We start from the raw sequence: 18,456 nt of genomic DNA, 5'->3' as shown, positions 1-18,456 counted from the left end.
GCTGTCCTAGGAGGACGCAGTTATTTATAATATAACTCTATACGAATATTTATTGTCATATCGCCAAATAGCACGGCATACTTTAGTAGTAAGATAATCTAAACTGGGGGATGGATACATCATTGGGATCTCCATACTGTTTGAATACGCGTAAATCAGTCATTGAACAATTGCCCGTTTTTACTAAACGTAGGAAATTCTTAAATCGGGTGCCTAATGATTTGGGTGATACGCGGAGATAAAAAAACGCGCCATCTAAAGTTACGACACCGATTCGGCTGTGCGTATTGTTTAGGAAACTCGTAAACTGACACTCGACAGATAAAAAAAATATAATTCGTTTTTTTTTTTAATAACCTTAAATTATATAAAATTCCCACTGTGCGAGGAGACCCGTGCCCTGTAGTGGGCCGGTAATCGGTTACAAACACAAAATACCAAACCTTGTAAGTATATCATAGAAAGGTTAGATTCTATGATTTGTTTAGTGAACATAGTTTGGTGGAAAGTAAGTATATGTGTAGTATATATACTTTCTTTCTGCTTTGTTTAAGCGTTACTAATTAAGGCATTGCTTTGTTAGTAGCTAGTGAAAACGGGCAATTCAGTAAATGCATAGTAGAACTATTATGAACTTTCAACGTAAGAGTTTCGAATTTTTTTGAATTAAAAACGTGAAATAATACCCAGTACGTAATCACCCAGTTTCTTTTTACATAACATTCATAAAAGGTTTAATTAATAAAATAATAAGTAAGAGCTGCCGAATTCATAAATGCTTTCTTATTACGTTCACAATTATTAAGAGTTTTTTCAGACTATCGATAATAAATTCCAATTAAAATTTTACTTTATATTATAAAATTGATTGTAAATACCTTTTTTAATCAAATATAATAATTACGTTAGAACACATTTTTTGTAATTGCATATTAACTCATAAAAACATTAAAGAAGGGAATTTATATTATAATTACAAAAATTCATAAAAATTGCATACATTAACACTATGTATACTATTTATAAATGTAAAAAAAATAATCAAAATTATCAATTCACATTCAGACTAGTAGGTTAAGTACAGTACTAACTTGAACCTACTGTTATGGTACTGTATTATTTTTAATTACAATATAATTTCTAATTCAAATTAAATATAAATGAACACACATTTAAATAGCTTCTAATTACAATATAAAAATATAATCTTTAATATGTCTACACATTAAAATCTATGTAATATAGTGAAATACAAAAAATAAAAAAAATTGGCAAGCATATGGAAAACTTTGGTTAGAAAAGCTTAGTGTTATCAATCATTGAGTAATGAGTATCTAACAATGTTTACTAGAGTTTAGCAATCAAACAGTTCAGAAATGACTTATTAGAGTATATGCTCCAACAAAGTAGCTTAGTTTGTGGAAGCGAGCAATCCGTTGGCTTTTCTTATACGATTAGCGCCTTCGCTAATCTCCACTCAATTTCACTAATATTCACATAATCCTAATGTATATAGAATAAAAACGTTTCCCCAAACTCTTAGGTGATAACTATTGGTAAAAGGTTGACGTATAACTAGGAATCTCCTAGGATAAGACGTTAGTTATTTAGGCATTGCTTTGGAAAATAGCAATTAATATTTTGAAGTTCTCTTATTTTTAGGGAAGCTGTAAGCTTTCCGAAAAATAAGAGAACTCTCTTATGAGGGAAACACTATAATCGTCACCAGCCAAATTATTTAACGTGTATGTATGGGCGGGGGAAGGGATAAAGGGCCATTAGGATAAATGGTGGGGGGTAAGAAAGAGGGTCTTAACCTGCTACAATAATTTGACGAAGATAGTCGGGCCAAGGGCACCGCATTATTAAACTAGGTTATATACGCAGTCGAACCGTATAAGAGAATTTATGTGCGAAAGAGAACGATAACTTTGTACGACAGCGACAGATTTACAGAGAGAGAATTCATCCTATTTAGCGCAAGTTCTAAATATAGCGCAAAAATATTGCTAGTTGGCTACGAGTATTGAGGATTTTTCGCACATGGAGATGCCATTGACATTTATTTTTCTGTACAACACATAGATTTTGAAATGTGTCATAAGCTAGAAACCTTACTAGACGGCAATCCAAATGGATGGGACTTTGGCGATTTTCGATATACCGTCCCTTCTACATTTTTTGAACTTTTTGGAACTACATGATCCAAAGTAAACCCAAATATTTGGTATATTCTTCGGCCTAATAAGGTTCCAACAACATTTAATCACTTGGTAACATAAGGAGAATACTTACTAAATAGTACCAAAAACTTAACTAAATATTAATATATAGATTTATATAAACATTTGTAGAAATATACAAACATAATTCATGCCTTCAAATATTCTACATACGAAACCCTAAGGCTGATATCTATAGAGTTTATTCAGACTGGGTATTTGACTTTATTCAGACATAAGACATTATCTATATATTATAAGTATTTATGGATATTATTCATAAAAATTATTCATCAGTTATCTTAGTACCCATAACACAAGCTACGCTTAGTTTGGGACTAGATGTCGATGTGTGTATTGTCGTAGTATATTTATTTATTTATAGGAAACACTTAAAACCAGACAATAGATTGTGCCTGACATGAATTTGTCTCGTTTTAAGTCTAAGCCACTGAAAAGACTAATTGCGGCTATAGAAATTTGTCAAGTCGACCAAGTAATGGAAAAGATTCGGAAGTATTGCAGAAGATCTTTGCCGAAAAGTTTAGCAAAGATTAGCAAAACATTTTATAAACATTTATTATGATAATCCGATAGCGGTCTATTAAATTAAAAAAGCCTGAGCCAAATCAATTTACGCTCTATAAATCTCAGACTGAGTATTTCTGACCAATAATTTTCTTCTATCCTAATAGTATTTAATTTCTTACAATTTAATAACTTTCCTTAATTACCATTCTCATACCTACAGTAAATGCAGACAATATATTCTCATTAATGAAAAGTTCATTTACGAATGACTTAGTACGAGATTGCCCATCTCAGAAACACAGTCGATTGTTTTGGAATGACTATAAACTAGAAAAAAGAGCTCGTATTTCTAGTTTATTTATGAATTCAAATAGTATTAATTTTAGGAGTCATACATTCGCTATCGCCAAATTTAAGAAAAAAAAACATCTAATGCGGTGGTTCAGCCCGGATGTTGGAAAGGCGACGCACTGGAAGCGTAAAATCAAGCTTTCAGTTATATGACTTTAGAACGTAGAATTTTCTTGGTTTAAACTTAGAACATTACATTTTTGACTAAGTCAGAATTATTGCCCCTAATGGCCAATCTAATCTTTTTATACAATATAGTTTTGATGTTTTACGTCTGTCCTCTAAGAAAAAGGTCAACGAGAAAAAAGAATTAATGTTATCAAACTTTGACTTATTTTGCTTAAAATAACACAGATACTAACTGTTCCTTTCTATCAATTGCTCTTTTCTATCACGCGAATAACTTCGATCAAAGATTCTTTACATGAATTAGCTCTTGTTCTTTGCCTTTGTTAATGAATCCTAGATATATTAATAAATTTTAACTTTTACAAAAAAATATTGCATTAGCTAATATAGTTTTAGACACCGACAGACCGACACGCGCAATCTCGCACTAAAGCTACTATCGGAAAAAGATTCCGCTTTTCACTTTGAATTTACAAAACGTGTCGATATCATGACTTCTTTTCAAACATATCTACTGACACCAGGATAATACAAACGAACGACCATATTAACACAAAAATGGCCCAAGCCATATTCGAGAATGGGCTCTTATATTTATTTATAACACCGTACCCCAGAAGAGAAGTGCAGTGCCGCCTTGCAGAGAGCACAAGAAAGGTGGGCATTAGATACTGTATTCCCGTACCGGCGTACGATCCGGTAAATCGAATCAACATACTTATATCTTCTAGAAAATAAGTTAACAACAACGGCGGTACAACAGCTACTATCGGAAACAACAATTTCCTGAAAACAAAATTATACGATTCTAAACTACTCGTGTCGAGGAAAAGGCTTTGCAAATTGTTCCTCAGAGTGATCGCGATTATCGGAAAGCTAGTCGATAAAGTAAACACGGGGAACAACGCTAAGAAATACTCGACAATTTCCAAAAATACGTTCTCATTATCTGTCGGTATAAAGTTTAGAGTGTACAGATCGTTTAGATGGGAAAATGCGAACGCGCCCGTGAAAGCTAGAAGGAGATAGAACACGCTTATTAACGCGTAGTCTAGAGCGAGATGGAGACCTAAACGACTCTTTCCTCTTATAGGACTAATGAGGGCTGGCAGAGAATGATGGCACATGAAGGAGTAAACGCAAGCGCCGAACAGAGTGGGCATCCCGGTGACGTCGAAGGCTGGCGGTTTCCCCTGAGGACCGTTCGCTATGAGCAAATGGATCGCCATCGATATCATTATGGCGAATGCTGAAATAGAATATTAAGGCCTTTAATTAAATATAATACATCAGTAGCTATATCGCCGTTTAGCTAACAATCCCGCGCAAGTCAAATTGGTATAGTTTCTAGGAGATGCAATAAACAGTTCTCTTATCACTACATAGTACAAAACAACATCAATTTCTGTCTGTTTGTCCCTATACAACGTGTAGAGTAATTATTAAATACTGTTGAAGGGTGCATAAGTAAAGTTCATAACGAATCGCTCTGTAAAATATTAAAAGAAAAGAAGCATATTTATTTTTCCATACAAACTAATTCAAAACGTTTGAAGTGTTTATTTATGACAACCCCATTGAAGATAAAAGACCGGCACGTGCATAGCACCTACGCTACCTAGTACAGCTAGCAGTAAAGGTACAGGAGTCATTTTATTTTACTTTTGCATCTGATTCTAGGGCTGTGTCTGATTTCATTAAGTATTAACTATGGCAATGGATTACTCAAAAATTATTAGCGTTTCAGTTTCACAGATAAGGCTCAGAGACAGTAAATAATGTAACCTCGAAAGTGTCTGAAGTATTATTTCGGTTTTCATTTACACGTTGTATATGCTTACATCTTTAAAACTACGCAACGGATTCGTTTTTTTTTTAATAGATAGAGTGTTTCAAGAGGGGGTTTTTTATGTATAATACATGCATAATATGGTAGAGAGACGCTGATAATTTTAGAGGTTTCTTGATGTCGTAAATACACATTTTTTTACGCTTGCTTTCCAAATGTTGGCTGAACCTTACAAAAAAGAACATAGTCTGCGATGGTGTTTGTTTATCTCTAAAGTATAGCCCACAGTAAACATTATTACCTTAAAAAGCGGGGGAAATGTTTCTAAACGTAAAATAACATTTGTTCCTGTAACATCCAACCGCATAGAGAAAATGAGATATAGCCTAGTAAATGACCTCCCATTCCTACCCTCAGGGGCGACTCCAAATGCAATGTACAGCTCCTTTTTCAATACCTTTAATAGACTATTTCATTCTATATTTACTAGTAAGTCGGTTGTGATTACTGATACATTAAATTTTAGTGAGTGGGCGACAGTTGAACTTCATAAAAATAGGCAAAAGCTGTACGAATTGTATGCTGAACGTCAATTTAACACTGGTGATAAGTTTGGGGATTATGTTAAATTGTTTTCCAAGAATTTTAAACGCGCTTGCCACTTAGAAAAGACGCGATACATCAAAAATAAAATTAAAAATAGCAGCAATGCAATCAAAACTACTTGGAACATAATTAATGAGGAGACGGGAAGAGTAACACCACGAAATATTAACTTTAAACTTAATGTAGATAATAAAGCCTTAACAACAGATTTCGAGGTGGCTACTGCTTTTGAAACCTTCTTTACCAACATTCCCGTCTCCACAACAGAATCATTAAACTCTTCACCAGATATGGCTCTCTCTCTATTAAAGGAAAATGTGCCTGAGTGTAACCATTCTTTTAAATTCACGCATGTTAGTGGCTCTGACGTTATTAAAGCCTTTAAATTATTAATTAATAAAAAAACAAATGATCTGTGGGGCATTTCCGTAAACGTTGTCAAATCATTAATTGATATTGTTGCACCCGACTTAGCCTTAATATTTAATAATTGTATAGATTGTGGTGTGTTTCCTGACTTAATGAAACTTAGTAAAATAGTTCCATTGTTTAAATCGGGTAGTACTTCTGACCCCACTAACTTTAGACCAGTATCCGTACTACCCACTTTCAGTAAAATCTTTGAAAAACTCATTTTAAATCAATTACTTTACCATTTTCATAAGTATAATTTACTTCATATTAAGCAATTTGGTTTCACACGGGGTCGCTCAACAATCGACGCAGGTGTTGAGCTAATACAAAACATATTTGAAGCCTGGGAGGAGTCACGTGATGCACTTGGTGTGTTCTGTGACTTATCTAAGGCGTTTGATTGTGTTCAACACGAAACGTTAGTTAGGAAACTACACCACTATGGAATTCAGGGTGTAGCTCTAGACTTAATGAGTAACTATCTACGCGATAGAATTCAGAAAGTCGACGTGAATGGAAAACGGTCTAATGGATCAGTTATGAAAATAGGTGTCCCACAGGGGTCTATATTAGGACCATTTCTGTTCCTTATTTACATTAATGACCTTCCTTACCTTGCCAAGGATAAACACGGGATAGTTCTGTTTGCCGATGATACATCACTGACTTTTAAAATAAATCGACGTGAACTAGCTTTTGACGACGTAAACAACTCTCTCGCTAAAGTGGTACAGTGGTTTGAAGCTAATAATTTGGTTCTTAACGGAAAAAAAACCAAGTGTATAAAATTCACTTTACCTAATGTTAAACACGTGAAAACCACTGTACTACTTAATAATGAGGAACTGAAACTGGAGGATACGACAGTTTTTCTAGGAATAACGTTAGATTCTAAACTTCAATGGGGCCCTCATGTAAATAATTTATCGAACAGGCTTAGTTCTGCTGCCTATGCGGTAAAGAAGATACGCCATATGACCGACGTAGAAACTGCTAGACTGGTATATTTTAGTTACTTTCACAGCATTATGTCATATGGAATTTTACTTTGGGGTAATGCTGCTGATATTAGCACTATTTTCGTGCTGCAGAAGAGGGCTGTTCGTTCTATCTACAAAATGGGTCCGAGAGAGTCATTGAGAGATAAATTTAAAGATTTTAAAATAATGACAGTGTATAGTCAGTACATATTTGAAAATTTAATGTACGTCCATAAAAACATTTCTAAATTTAAGAAAAAATGTGACTGCAATAATTTAAACATTAGAAGTAAGAATAAACTTACAGTGCAATATACTAGGTTACATAAAATTCATAATTCGTTTAAAGGAAATTGCATACAATTTTACAATAAACTACCAATTGACATCTTGGAGATGTCTCTTAAAAAGTTCAAAGTTTGTATTAAACGTAAGCTTATAGAAAAGTCCTATTATAGTATAAAGGACTACGTCAACGATAAAAAAGCTTGGGTGTAAATTATTGCTCTAACCAGGTTGCTCTTCTAATAATTTAAAATGTCATTGTGAGATGGCGATAACAAAAAAAAAAAAAAACACCCGGCTAAGTTTGTTGTGGGCTTCTTCTTAGACCGGGACGCGTTTGGAACCCTCGTAGCTTTAGTTTTAAGTTTACGAATGTGGTTATCGCCATCATCTCACTACCGTGTAATTCTTATGTACGCATCAAAAGTGCCACCTGTGGGCCTACTTGAATAAAGATATTTTTGACTTTGACTTTGACTTTGGACTCTTTATAAAAATCGCATGATAAACCTGGCATTATAATATTAGAAATAAAGGATTTTTTTTCCATTTTAATGCGTTTATTACATTTGATTTATGCATAATGGTATTCGGGTGTCATGAAACTTTTGTCATTTGACTTGCTTGATATTATTAGCGAAGCAGCGATATGGAGAAATACGATGCGTTTTAAGTTCCTGTCTAGGCTTATGCAAAAGGTATAATAGTTAGATGTAATGAAAAACCCTTATCTAAATTTATCCTGAACGTGTTATTATCGGAGTTATTATGTCTAGTTATTGGTAAGATGTATCGCAAAACGAATCCAGTATCCAAATAATCGTTAACTGAGAAATTTTTTTTTTCAGGCTCAACGCCACTGGATAGCCTGGAAGAATAGTTGCAGACCATGCCCATAAAGCTGGCGTGACAGAGATAGTGTGTGACAACTTAGTATAAACCGTATGTTTGTCAATAAAAAAAATACTCACCAAGCCACCTCATTCCAGATGTGAACAATTGAAGGTATTTGGTTTTCTGCACGTTGAAGAACACAAACGGTCCCATTGCTCCAAAGAACGTCAATAATGCGACTCGATAGCAATCGAAGCGAGTGTAGGTTGGCACAGATGTGTTACTATGGAAGCACGGTAGTATGTCCCAGTCTGTAGAGTTTGTGAGGTTCGCGGGTACTGTTGAGCTGAAGAAGAAATTAAGTTTATCGATCAGCGATTACTTTATGTTAAGTCGTACAGTTAGTACCAAGCTGTAAATTTTTACTACAGTCCTTTCGCATTAAGTAAATCATCACACACTCCGGTGTAGTGTGACCATTCTCAGTCCACTACAGGGCAAGGGTCACCGAATGAGAATTAGGCTGTAGCCCATGGCGAAATGTCTTTACAAAACTTTTAGGACATTATTGCTTGCCTTTAGTGGAATAAAATAAAAAAGTCCATCCTGCCTAATACTCGAGTCTGGTCCCACTGTCTCCATCTCTTTCCATAACTTAGATATTAAGTTGTAAAAGTACTCACCAAATAACATCCATCAGTGATTTCGCGACTGCTGCTGAATATATGGAAAGGTCTCCGTAAAGGTACACGCATAGTGTACAGTAGAACATAGTCCGTCCAGCTTTGTTCAGGAACAGGTTTGCCATTTCGCCCAGTTCAATGCGTTTATCGAGACTGTAGTAGCGGGAGGGTATCGTATCCCCACATACAAGTGGATCTTCCAAATCATTGTAGCTGGTTTGAGCAGTTGGTTCTTCATCGGATTCGTTTTCCGTAATCTGAAGATTTAATGTGAAATGATGGTAATGTATAGTTTTTTTTTTGCACTTATCTAATAATGATTAATATATATATATATATATGCTATGCTATGCTATGCTGATATTGTATTATATTTATATATAATAAAATATCAGCCAAGCAATTAAAAGGAAAATTAACTTAATTTAGGTGTTCTCTAAATGTCTGCCTCATAGGCCACTATCTCACTAAGACACCACTGACACAAGCAGTTTATTTACTGTCAGTGTTCAGGTCTAACAATGGGCTAACATTCAGGGACAAGATAGGGTATTGGACTGTTTTTTTTATCATCTCAAATTGACCATAATGCGATTTATTTAAATAGCTTACAATATTTATTACATAACAAATTTTCAGCATTTTGAATAAAAATGCAGCATAAATGCCACAATGGGATCATGTGTCGGCAATGATGTTACAAGTAAATAAAAATGTAGACTGATAGCACTATTTCTTATGGATGCTACACTTATGCATTAGTGCAGGCCAGTATTGGTAGGCCATTACGTAGTTGTTTTCACCGCATCTTGACAGTCTACTTAATACATCTTTAGTGGTGTCCATACAGATGATCTCCGTTAATAGTTATAAAAACTTTAGGGTAGGCTTTCTATAGCTTGTACATTTAAATTTTTATAACTTGTACGGAAGATTTTATAACATGCATGCTATGTGCATACCCTATGCAAACTCTGTATGCATGCCACTATACATCTGTATTCTTGCATATATGATACAACAACTCACACTATTTCTCTTAATAAACTGCAACCTCTTCCACTTAAACACAGCATTAGCACACGCCATTGTCTCTATAACATATGTTGCATTCATGAAACTCATAAATGCCAGGAACACCAATGATATTGTGCTAAGACCCCATCCTGCTCGAGCGAAGGCTGCTGGGAGTGTGAGTGCACCAGTCCCAACAATGAGGTTGAAAATGTATATCAACCCAACCTGAAATAAGATAATGTTACTTCCACAGATACTTGTACACTTATTTTAAATTAACTACCAACTAGGAAAGTTTCAGAATTTAATTCTAAATTATAACTAGAGGCACAATGACAACCTATTTTGCTTCCCTCAAGTATTCCAATTTATTTTATTTTATTTTACATAGTGTTGCAATCAGTTAATTAAATTTGACTACTTAGGCATAGTATGGTTTAGTTAAATAACAATAAATAAAGAAAAGAAGCATGCATAACCGTATGTTAGTTATACATATTTATTAAATGTAGTCTGTGTGTGCGTCATATCAAGTGAAACTATATGCATATTTTTATTATCAACTGCTGATTAATAACAGCTACAGAAGGGGACACTAAACCCACTCTATGTAGTTGGCAAATAGCATAATGGTTGGGGTTGCTTTTTTAACCCTTTAGAGGTATGGGTTTAAATTTGCTAAATTATGTACTTCTAGTTTATATTATAATTTGCAAGCACAAAAGATACAGCCATCTGGTTAATGCTGATAACATTAATGTTTATATGTAACAACTGAGAATATCAGTAATACCGCCTTGACAAAAGAATTTAATGTCCATCTGGTATGTCCGAACTTAAACACTTACTATTTATTTAATTTGTATATATTTAAATTTAGATTCTCTTTAGGCTCTTGTTGTAATAAAATATAAATACAGACAATGACTTTAAATATAATTAAAGTAATGGAAACAACTTTTGTTATAAAATGTTATCATAATCTGAATTATAAGAAAAATATTTTAAGTTAAATATGTATACTGTATACTCATTTAAGAATGGTTTTGGAGTAATTCTTAAATAAATAGCTTACCCATATAGAATACTGATCCCCGGATTCGGTAAGAGGCATTCTCAATAATTTCTTTAGAAACCACGGTCGACGCGGCATGTTACTGCAAAACACTGAGACATTATGCTTAGTCGCTAGCGCGAATTAAAAACGTTAATCTCTTGGGAACTCAGACCACACGTATTATGATAATAAACCGCGTACAGCGCGTATTTAAAATAATTTATTCAATTCAATTCAATTCTTGTTTATGGCTTTTGTCTGTGCCAACTGGGCACAAGGTACTTCGCCAATGTCTTGTAGATGAAGAAGGCACGAAGGAGATTGATCGGTGAAACTAATGAAAAGTTAATTTTGAATTTGTACCAAGAAATAGTTGTTATTAGCTAGTTAGCTCTTTAACCTAAGGCAGCACAGACAACACATGCATATATATCTAACACGGATATTTTTTGTACATTACACTTTAATTTTATTACTTACTATATATTTACATAAAAATCTACAATAAGGACTGAAAACAAACATTAAAAAACATTTAACACTCAAAGGACGGGGGACTTTGGGAGGAAGAACGTCATAGAGGGGATAGGTAAGTTTGGGACAGTTAAAAATAATATGAGTTATAGTGCCCTCATCCAAGCCACACTCACAGATGGAGTTGTCCCTTATCCGGAGTTTGGCCAGATGTACAGGTGTGCTAGCATGACCAAGACGCAATCGGGAAAAATAATTTATTCAAAATTTAAATTGAACTAAAATTGTCAATTTTTATTCCGTGTGAATGTAAACTCAAAAAACAATATTTATTACTCTTTGGTTTGAACCAAGAAATGAGAATAAAAGCTTTAGATTTGTGGTTTCGTGGCAACTAGGGGTGTGAAAAAATAATCGATTTAATATTTATCAATCATTTTTGTACGATAATCTAACACCTCTTACCTTATAGAACATTATTGTTCCCTCTGCTGAAAGATGATTAATAACATTTTAAATGTCTACAAAATTACGAAATTTAATCTGCAAAATGCAAATTCAATTTCGTAATTTTTTTTTAATGTAGGCCTATCACAGGAATTTATGAAACGTTTATACATATAATATGTTTACCTAATTGTGAGAAGATGGTTCGACCCATTAAACCTAAAATTTCAAAACTGTATTGTATAGGAACGTTAAATCGCTAATAATGATTTTAAAGACAAGCAATACCATATTGCAATTCATAATTGAAAATAATAATGGCAAACAAAAATGCCAATTTGATCTTTTATTTTTATTCCACTTCATGTTATTCCAGTAGGGGGCAACTGCAATCTCACCTACATGTGAATGATGATGCAGTCTAAGATGGAAACGGGCTAACCTGTTATATTTATCTTATACCCCTATTCGGTTTCAACACGACATCGTACTGGACGGCCTATTCGCTTAGCGGCACGTCTTTGTCCAGGGTTGTAACTAGCCACGACCTAAGCCTCCCAAGAGACCAGACCAGAGAAAATTATAAATTCCTTGGGATAAAAAGACTCGCATGAGTATGTAAACACGTAAAAGTTTATGCTTCTTTGGCATTAATTTTGCGTGTCCTAATAAATTGAAACTAAACTAACCAATTTATGTCGAAAAATAATAATAAAAAACATTTTAACTAACAAATTACACAAAAAAAAAATTAGAAATTAACTTTATCCACAGTAGTAGTCCAAATCCCGCATCAAAACGGGGGTAGATGTATTCACGTTCACGGGCGCGTTCACTCTCATCTTATTTTCATAAAACGTTAAAAGCATTATAATTTCAACATGTTTTATTTTATTGTCGATTGAATAATTTTTGCCATCTAAATAAAAGTTATGTCATTACGTCAACTTTCAAATAAAGTTGTAATTTTTCTCTAAATTTAATGTTGTTCAAGTAGTGGTCCATAGTTTTTTAAAAAACAAAGAGCGTACAATACCAAATCATTTAAATGTAACAAAATATATGTCATTTTTCCTTGTTTGTTATTAAGACTAATACACTTAATTCAACTAATATTGTTATTCATTCTTCTATTCGATTACTTTCACTCAATGCCGTACCAGAAATGTAATTTTTTTTTAATTTAATTTAAATTGATCTTTTAACATCGATTTCAAAGAAGAAAACTTGGAGTATCTAAAGAGTAACTAGAGAGTATCTAAACTTAGTAAACTGAGTATCCTCCATACTCAGGAGGATGTACACCGCCCACAGACACAGGTTAATACACTACCTTAGCTTTATTATATGGAGGGTAGAGGTAAGGAGAGTCATCTGTGTATATGAAAGTGTCGTCAAAATGTATTAAATTAGGATGGCGCCACATTTGCATCAGGGTAACTCTTAAAAGAAGCGCCATATATAAATATTGTTAGAGTAGGCTTGAAAAATAAACAAGGAAGTATGGAGATACAAGGAAGTAAGGTTATATTTACCACAATATTTTGTACAACGTAAGTTGTTGAAATTCTCAATAATTAACTACTTTAGTCGATAATGACATTAAATTTTTTAACTCGGCATACTTCAATTCATCTACGATTGCTACATTCATACCATACCCTGTGCATCCACCAGCGCCATTGTGGAGGATTTTTGAACTGTTATTTAGCGCATACACTGGACACTTTTTCAACTTTTCTCCCATATAAGATGACTCTCTTTACCTCTACTCTCCATACTTTATTATTCATTGTTGTTGTTCTTATTTTTTTTATTTTTTATTTTACGGCCATGAATTCAAGTTCTTTAAGGCCTTTCAAAAAATATTGCAGTTTAGCTTAAAACTAAGATAAGTTTAAATATTACATTTTAGCTTAAAACGAACTAATTATAACTTTCTTTGAAACATTACAATTAACTTAAATCATTGTTCTTAGACTTTAGCACACCACAGATCCGAAAAAAAGATGACACCCTATTATAAACTCAGCTAAAACTTTCAGCCAAACATTGGAACAAAAACTATATTAATTATGCTTTTGTAAATCTTGTAAAAATATTTCATTTTCCTGTGGCTATTTTTTTCTTCCAAATGCAAGATCTATGCCAGAGCAAAATTTTATAATTTACTAATCTTGACGTTACAGACAAACAGATAAAAACACTGAGGAGTTTTAATATAAGCAATGTGTCTACTGTCGTAGTATATTTATTTAATTATATTAGGATATAAGATTAAATAATCCTGTATAAAGCGATTTTAGCATGATGAGGTGAAAAATAAAAAAAATTGCGCTTTCGATCTATTCTTAGGAACTTCATTTTTCCAGGATAAAAGTAGCCTAAGTTCTTCACATAATTTATAATATGTTAAACCTCAATCAAGGTTCTGCTATAGGTGTGATTAAAGGACTTACTAACAAATAGGAACTTACATTAAAAATAAGGTATTGGAAGTTAATTTATAATTTATGTATTAGGTACTATACTGATGCTTAAGTCTTTGCAGGGCTCGAAAACCGGAAAAAAAATTCAAACCGGTTTCGGTCAAAAAACCCTAATATATTGATGGATAATTTCGGTTAAGCTTTCAGTTTCGTTTTTCTAACCGGTTAAATATAGAAACCGGTTCTAATTAAATTTCAATCAATCGATTGAAATTAACCGGTTTAAATTAAATTTAGTTCTTTTTGTGATTGATGCACGCGCTGCTGTAAGTATTAGTAATCTGAAGCGGCGGGATATTTAAAATGGTCACAATTACAACAATTTTCATAAATTGCTTGCTTTTTCTTTGAAATAAGCCAAAGGTGTTATACTATGGGAACCTAAAAAAAATTATTTCTTAAAATTAACCTTTTTCTATTTAAATTTCTCAGAATCGACACTAATCTATTTAAAAAGGTGTATAATTTATACCACTTTTGTTCATTGCCGCGAAGTAGGACTCGCACGCGCCACGAATCTAGGCATTTGTCAACACAACCGGTTAATTTAGGTTTAATAAAAATTATGAAATCGTTCGCTCATTAAGAACGGTAACCTATTGCATTTCGGTTTGTTCAATCATTTAACCGGTATAAGGCAGAGCATTAAAATAAACAGGTTTTTAACCAAATTTTTCCGGTAATTAGAATCCGGTTCCGAGGCCTTTGTATTCCTCGTACCTTAGCCGGTGATACTCACTGTTTGTTTCTAGGTTATAGGTAAAGTCTATGGTTTGGCTTATGTCAAAGGGTAATGTGGAATTTAGTTCCTGTATCGGAGTCAATTTTAAAACGTTACTCTCGCCTCTCCGCGCCCTTAGCCCGTCCTGTTTAAATGATTTCCAAACTAGTCTGTGGGTTGTGTTCACTACAGAGTTCGTCTTTCAATAAAAACTTAAAAATTGAGAATACTAGAAATGTTCTTGTTATTTTACTTTTAAAACTTTCTAAATTTCAGACTTTATTATATCAATGAAGGAAATAAAATCATATATAGGGTATTTCTAAAAGTATTGGTCTTCGTTCACTGTAAGTTTTTTTACTTCATCGAGATACTAATTTCAAGCGACCTTATATCGATTTTTCTATATTTTCTACCTACCTACAAATCCCTCGTACAGAGAAGTACCTATGCTTCAATTTCTGATGAATAACTTGTAGGCTTAAAAGTTTAGTTTAACATAAGTTTAACCGTTCAGTTAAGTTTGTGTTTCGGGCTGTTACTCACAATGTGCAACTGGCATTTAATTTAAACAAAGCAACAAAAAATAAGTACTTAAATTTATTATTTTCTAAAATTTTAATACATAATAATTATTTATTGTGTTTGGAATTTCGTGTCTGCAAAACAAGCTTATGCATGCTATTTCAGTAATAGTACGTTTTGAGCACAGAATTACGAAAATACAGAACTTTCATTCAGCTATTCTGATCTGTTTTTCTTTTCAATCTTTTTTCAAAACTTAGCTTAGGTAGTATTTTAGACAAAATTATTAAAATTCCTACCTAGAAAGCGTAAAGTTAGTGCTACTTAGCTGGTGTGGGACTAATCAGTTATAATATAACGGGTGAAATGAATAGTTATGACTTTTCAAAAGTCCATTTTTTAACACTGACCTAAATTGAGCCTTCTGCTTAATCATATACTTGCTACGGCAATACAGTTTTCTTTTGTGGATATATTAGCTACCTAGGTAAGCCCATAAGTATGTTTCGTCGTGTCTGGCTGTATGTCACAGCCCAGTCCAGAGTAGGTACCTACATCCTACAAATACTAAAAGAGATAGCGTATCCCCTAGGAAAAGTTTTATTGATAGCCATGACAAGTAGTTATATACAGGCGTGTATTAAGTTTTCCTCGCAAGTGGAAGAAAACTTTCCTAGCCGTTCTCAGGCGATCCAGCTGTAGTTAAAGCAGGCGAAGTGTCACCACATGAAGGAAGCTATGTCCTGCACATGCATACCCCCTCCCAATCCAGGATTGAGAGGAGATACGAATAGCTGCAGGGATTTTCTAACGACATTGTCTTCTGCCTACGGTTAATTGTGATTCGTGTGATGCACCAACCACCACCTTCTACCCAGTTGGGGTCTGTATACTAACACTGGTTTTCTCTGCCAGGGATTTTTTTATATTTCCTGACCAAACCAGCAAAAATAGGACCACAGGGGACAAGGTATTATGCTGTTGTTGTACATCATATTACATATACCTACATAGATATTCGACCACGCATGCCCTGCGGGTTGGTTATCGAGTGCTGAGCGCTGTCCCACTCGCAATTATTACTGATAACACTTCTGTTCGCTTCCGATCAGTTGTTTTACCACCATTGGTTGGTCGCTAGAGTCTCGACAGAAGGTTTCACCACGAACCGTTCGCATTTTGGGAGCCATACTGGCATCCTATTTACATCCATACATCCCAAGGAATCTATATTACGTTTACTCGATTACGTATAGGTACACTCTCTTTGTTATCCATCCAGAGTTGCTATCATATTGGATTGGCAAAACCTATACAATATAGAATCGTTCTGCGCATGCTTGTTTGTTACTACGTAGAAAACGTCGCTTTACTTGCTCCTACGGATAGGTATAAATATACCACAGGGATAAATAAAGTACGCTTTACATGCTAAGACTGTTCATTGCGTACGATGCGATGAGTATTTTAGATACCGACCTCTGCGGAATAAGAGTCACAAAAAAAGAAAATATAACTATTGACCCACTGTAGATTACAACATTTATTATATTTTATTTATTCACTTTATTGCTGATTGATTTGCCGTGATTTCCACGACACAGAGGATCTTAGTGTGGAAATCAAAGACTTTATCTTTATTCTTTGGCTTACTTTTTATGTGTTTGTTTGAAATAAATAAATAAATTGCGCAACTGAAAAAACAAGGTAACAAAAGGTAATGCTGATTTGCTAAAGCATTTTCTACCAGCCAACCTTCGGGCGGATATACATAATATATTTATATAAACACACCAGTGTAACGAAGAAATCATGGAGACGAGAGTGCTTACGCCACCAAGAAGGGTGTTACTCATGCCCTTTCCCCTTACCGCAAGAATTATTAAAGAGATGGCTTAAAAAATATTTTTTTACGAAAAAGTATTTGGTTTTTATAAATAAGTATTTCATTAGACATAATTAATAATACTCCTCACTCAGGTCCGGATAACAAGTGTCACCATAATCTGGTATAGGCAGTAACATCAAGTCCCCAAGTTTGAGCCACATCATAGAATTGAGAGTTCCGTTAAACTTTCGTGATATTACGTTGACCTGATTGCGCCAACTGAGAGAGCTGTCAATAATTACGCCTAAATCCTTAACGCTAGGGGTAAAAGATATAAAACTGTTCGAGACGATAATCTTGGAGAGAGCTGGTGTTGATTCTCTGCAAGAGGCGAGACATGAGATCATAAGCGTCAATTTTAATCTCGATTCATAAGTATTGCTCATTCATACACTTAATATCCATGAAACAATGCTATCAAAACGCTTTAGTCATTTTAAGTATTTTTTCCATAAGTCATCCCTTTTTATCATAATAAAAATTGACTTTCTTAGTTCTGTTTGCTGTGTTTGGCGTACTTTCATATAAGAAAGTAGTATACTGGAGACATCGTTCCAATCTGGACACATTTTGCTACTGCCTATATTTTCAGCGATTCTTGTTATGAAACGCATATGGCACGCATCTGGTAAGTCAGGCCCATTGCAGAATCTATTTCCAAAAATTTTTTGTTCAAAGTTTTTATTAACGTGTTATTGAAAAGCACTGAATACTCAGCATCTTTTTGGAATTTACAATCCATGGGAAATCACTGTCCATCTAAAGAAAAGCATATCATTTAGCACATATTTGACTATTCTGGTCGAGCAATTGTTTGCCTATCTTGTTAGAGGTTGGATCAATTACCATGCACGTCCAGTCGCCCGACCATGAGTGAATGGGAATAATATCAAATGTACTTTAAGTACCAAAAAATTATATGCCAATATACTATAAACAGAGTATTCACTTCGGTCTTCCAGCGCATGCAGACATGCAGGGTTTTGCAAAATTAATATCTCAATTAGAAGCCAA

At 33.9% G+C, this 18,456-nt stretch overlaps 1 protein-coding gene across 1 annotated transcript; it reads right to left on the bottom strand.

Annotated features, from left to right (window-relative positions):
- Positions 1-3,584: 3,584 nt before the first annotated feature.
- On the bottom strand, positions 3,585-11,118 carry LOC120629222 (transmembrane protein 104 homolog). Its single transcript, XM_039898089.1, has 5 exons — positions 10,917-11,118; positions 9,854-10,066; positions 8,825-9,081; positions 8,279-8,487; positions 3,585-4,482 (listed from the first exon to the last, which is right to left on the bottom strand). The coding sequence occupies exons 1-5, from the start codon at positions 10,992-10,994 to the stop codon at positions 3,722-3,724; spliced, it is 1,518 nt and encodes a 505-aa protein (XP_039754023.1). The 5' UTR covers positions 10,995-11,118; the 3' UTR covers positions 3,585-3,721.
- Between the last annotated feature and the right edge of the window lie 7,338 nt (positions 11,119-18,456).

The sequence above is a fragment of the Pararge aegeria genome, chromosome 14, assembly GCF_905163445.1.
Source record: "Pararge aegeria chromosome 14, ilParAegt1.1, whole genome shotgun sequence".
NCBI classification, from domain to species: Eukaryota; Metazoa; Arthropoda; class Insecta; order Lepidoptera; family Nymphalidae; genus Pararge; species Pararge aegeria.
This window is presented reverse-complemented; position numbering and strand designations above follow the sequence as displayed.

What these genes read in the sequence shown, in the direction of transcription:
- LOC120629222 (XM_039898089.1), bottom strand. Translation starts at nt 10,994, where the DNA reads ATGCCGCGTCGACCGTGGTTTCTAAAGAAATTATTGAGAATGCCTCTT. An exon ending in GGGATCAGTATTCTATATGG is followed by an intron (nt 10,067 to 10,916) that starts GTAAGCTATTTA and finishes ATCTTATTTCAG; the next exon opens with GTTGGGTTGATATACATTTT. An exon ending in ATCTGGAATGAGGTGGCTTG is followed by an intron (nt 4,483 to 8,278) that starts GTGAGTATTTTT and finishes ATTCTATTTCAG; the next exon opens with CATTCGCCATAATGATATCG.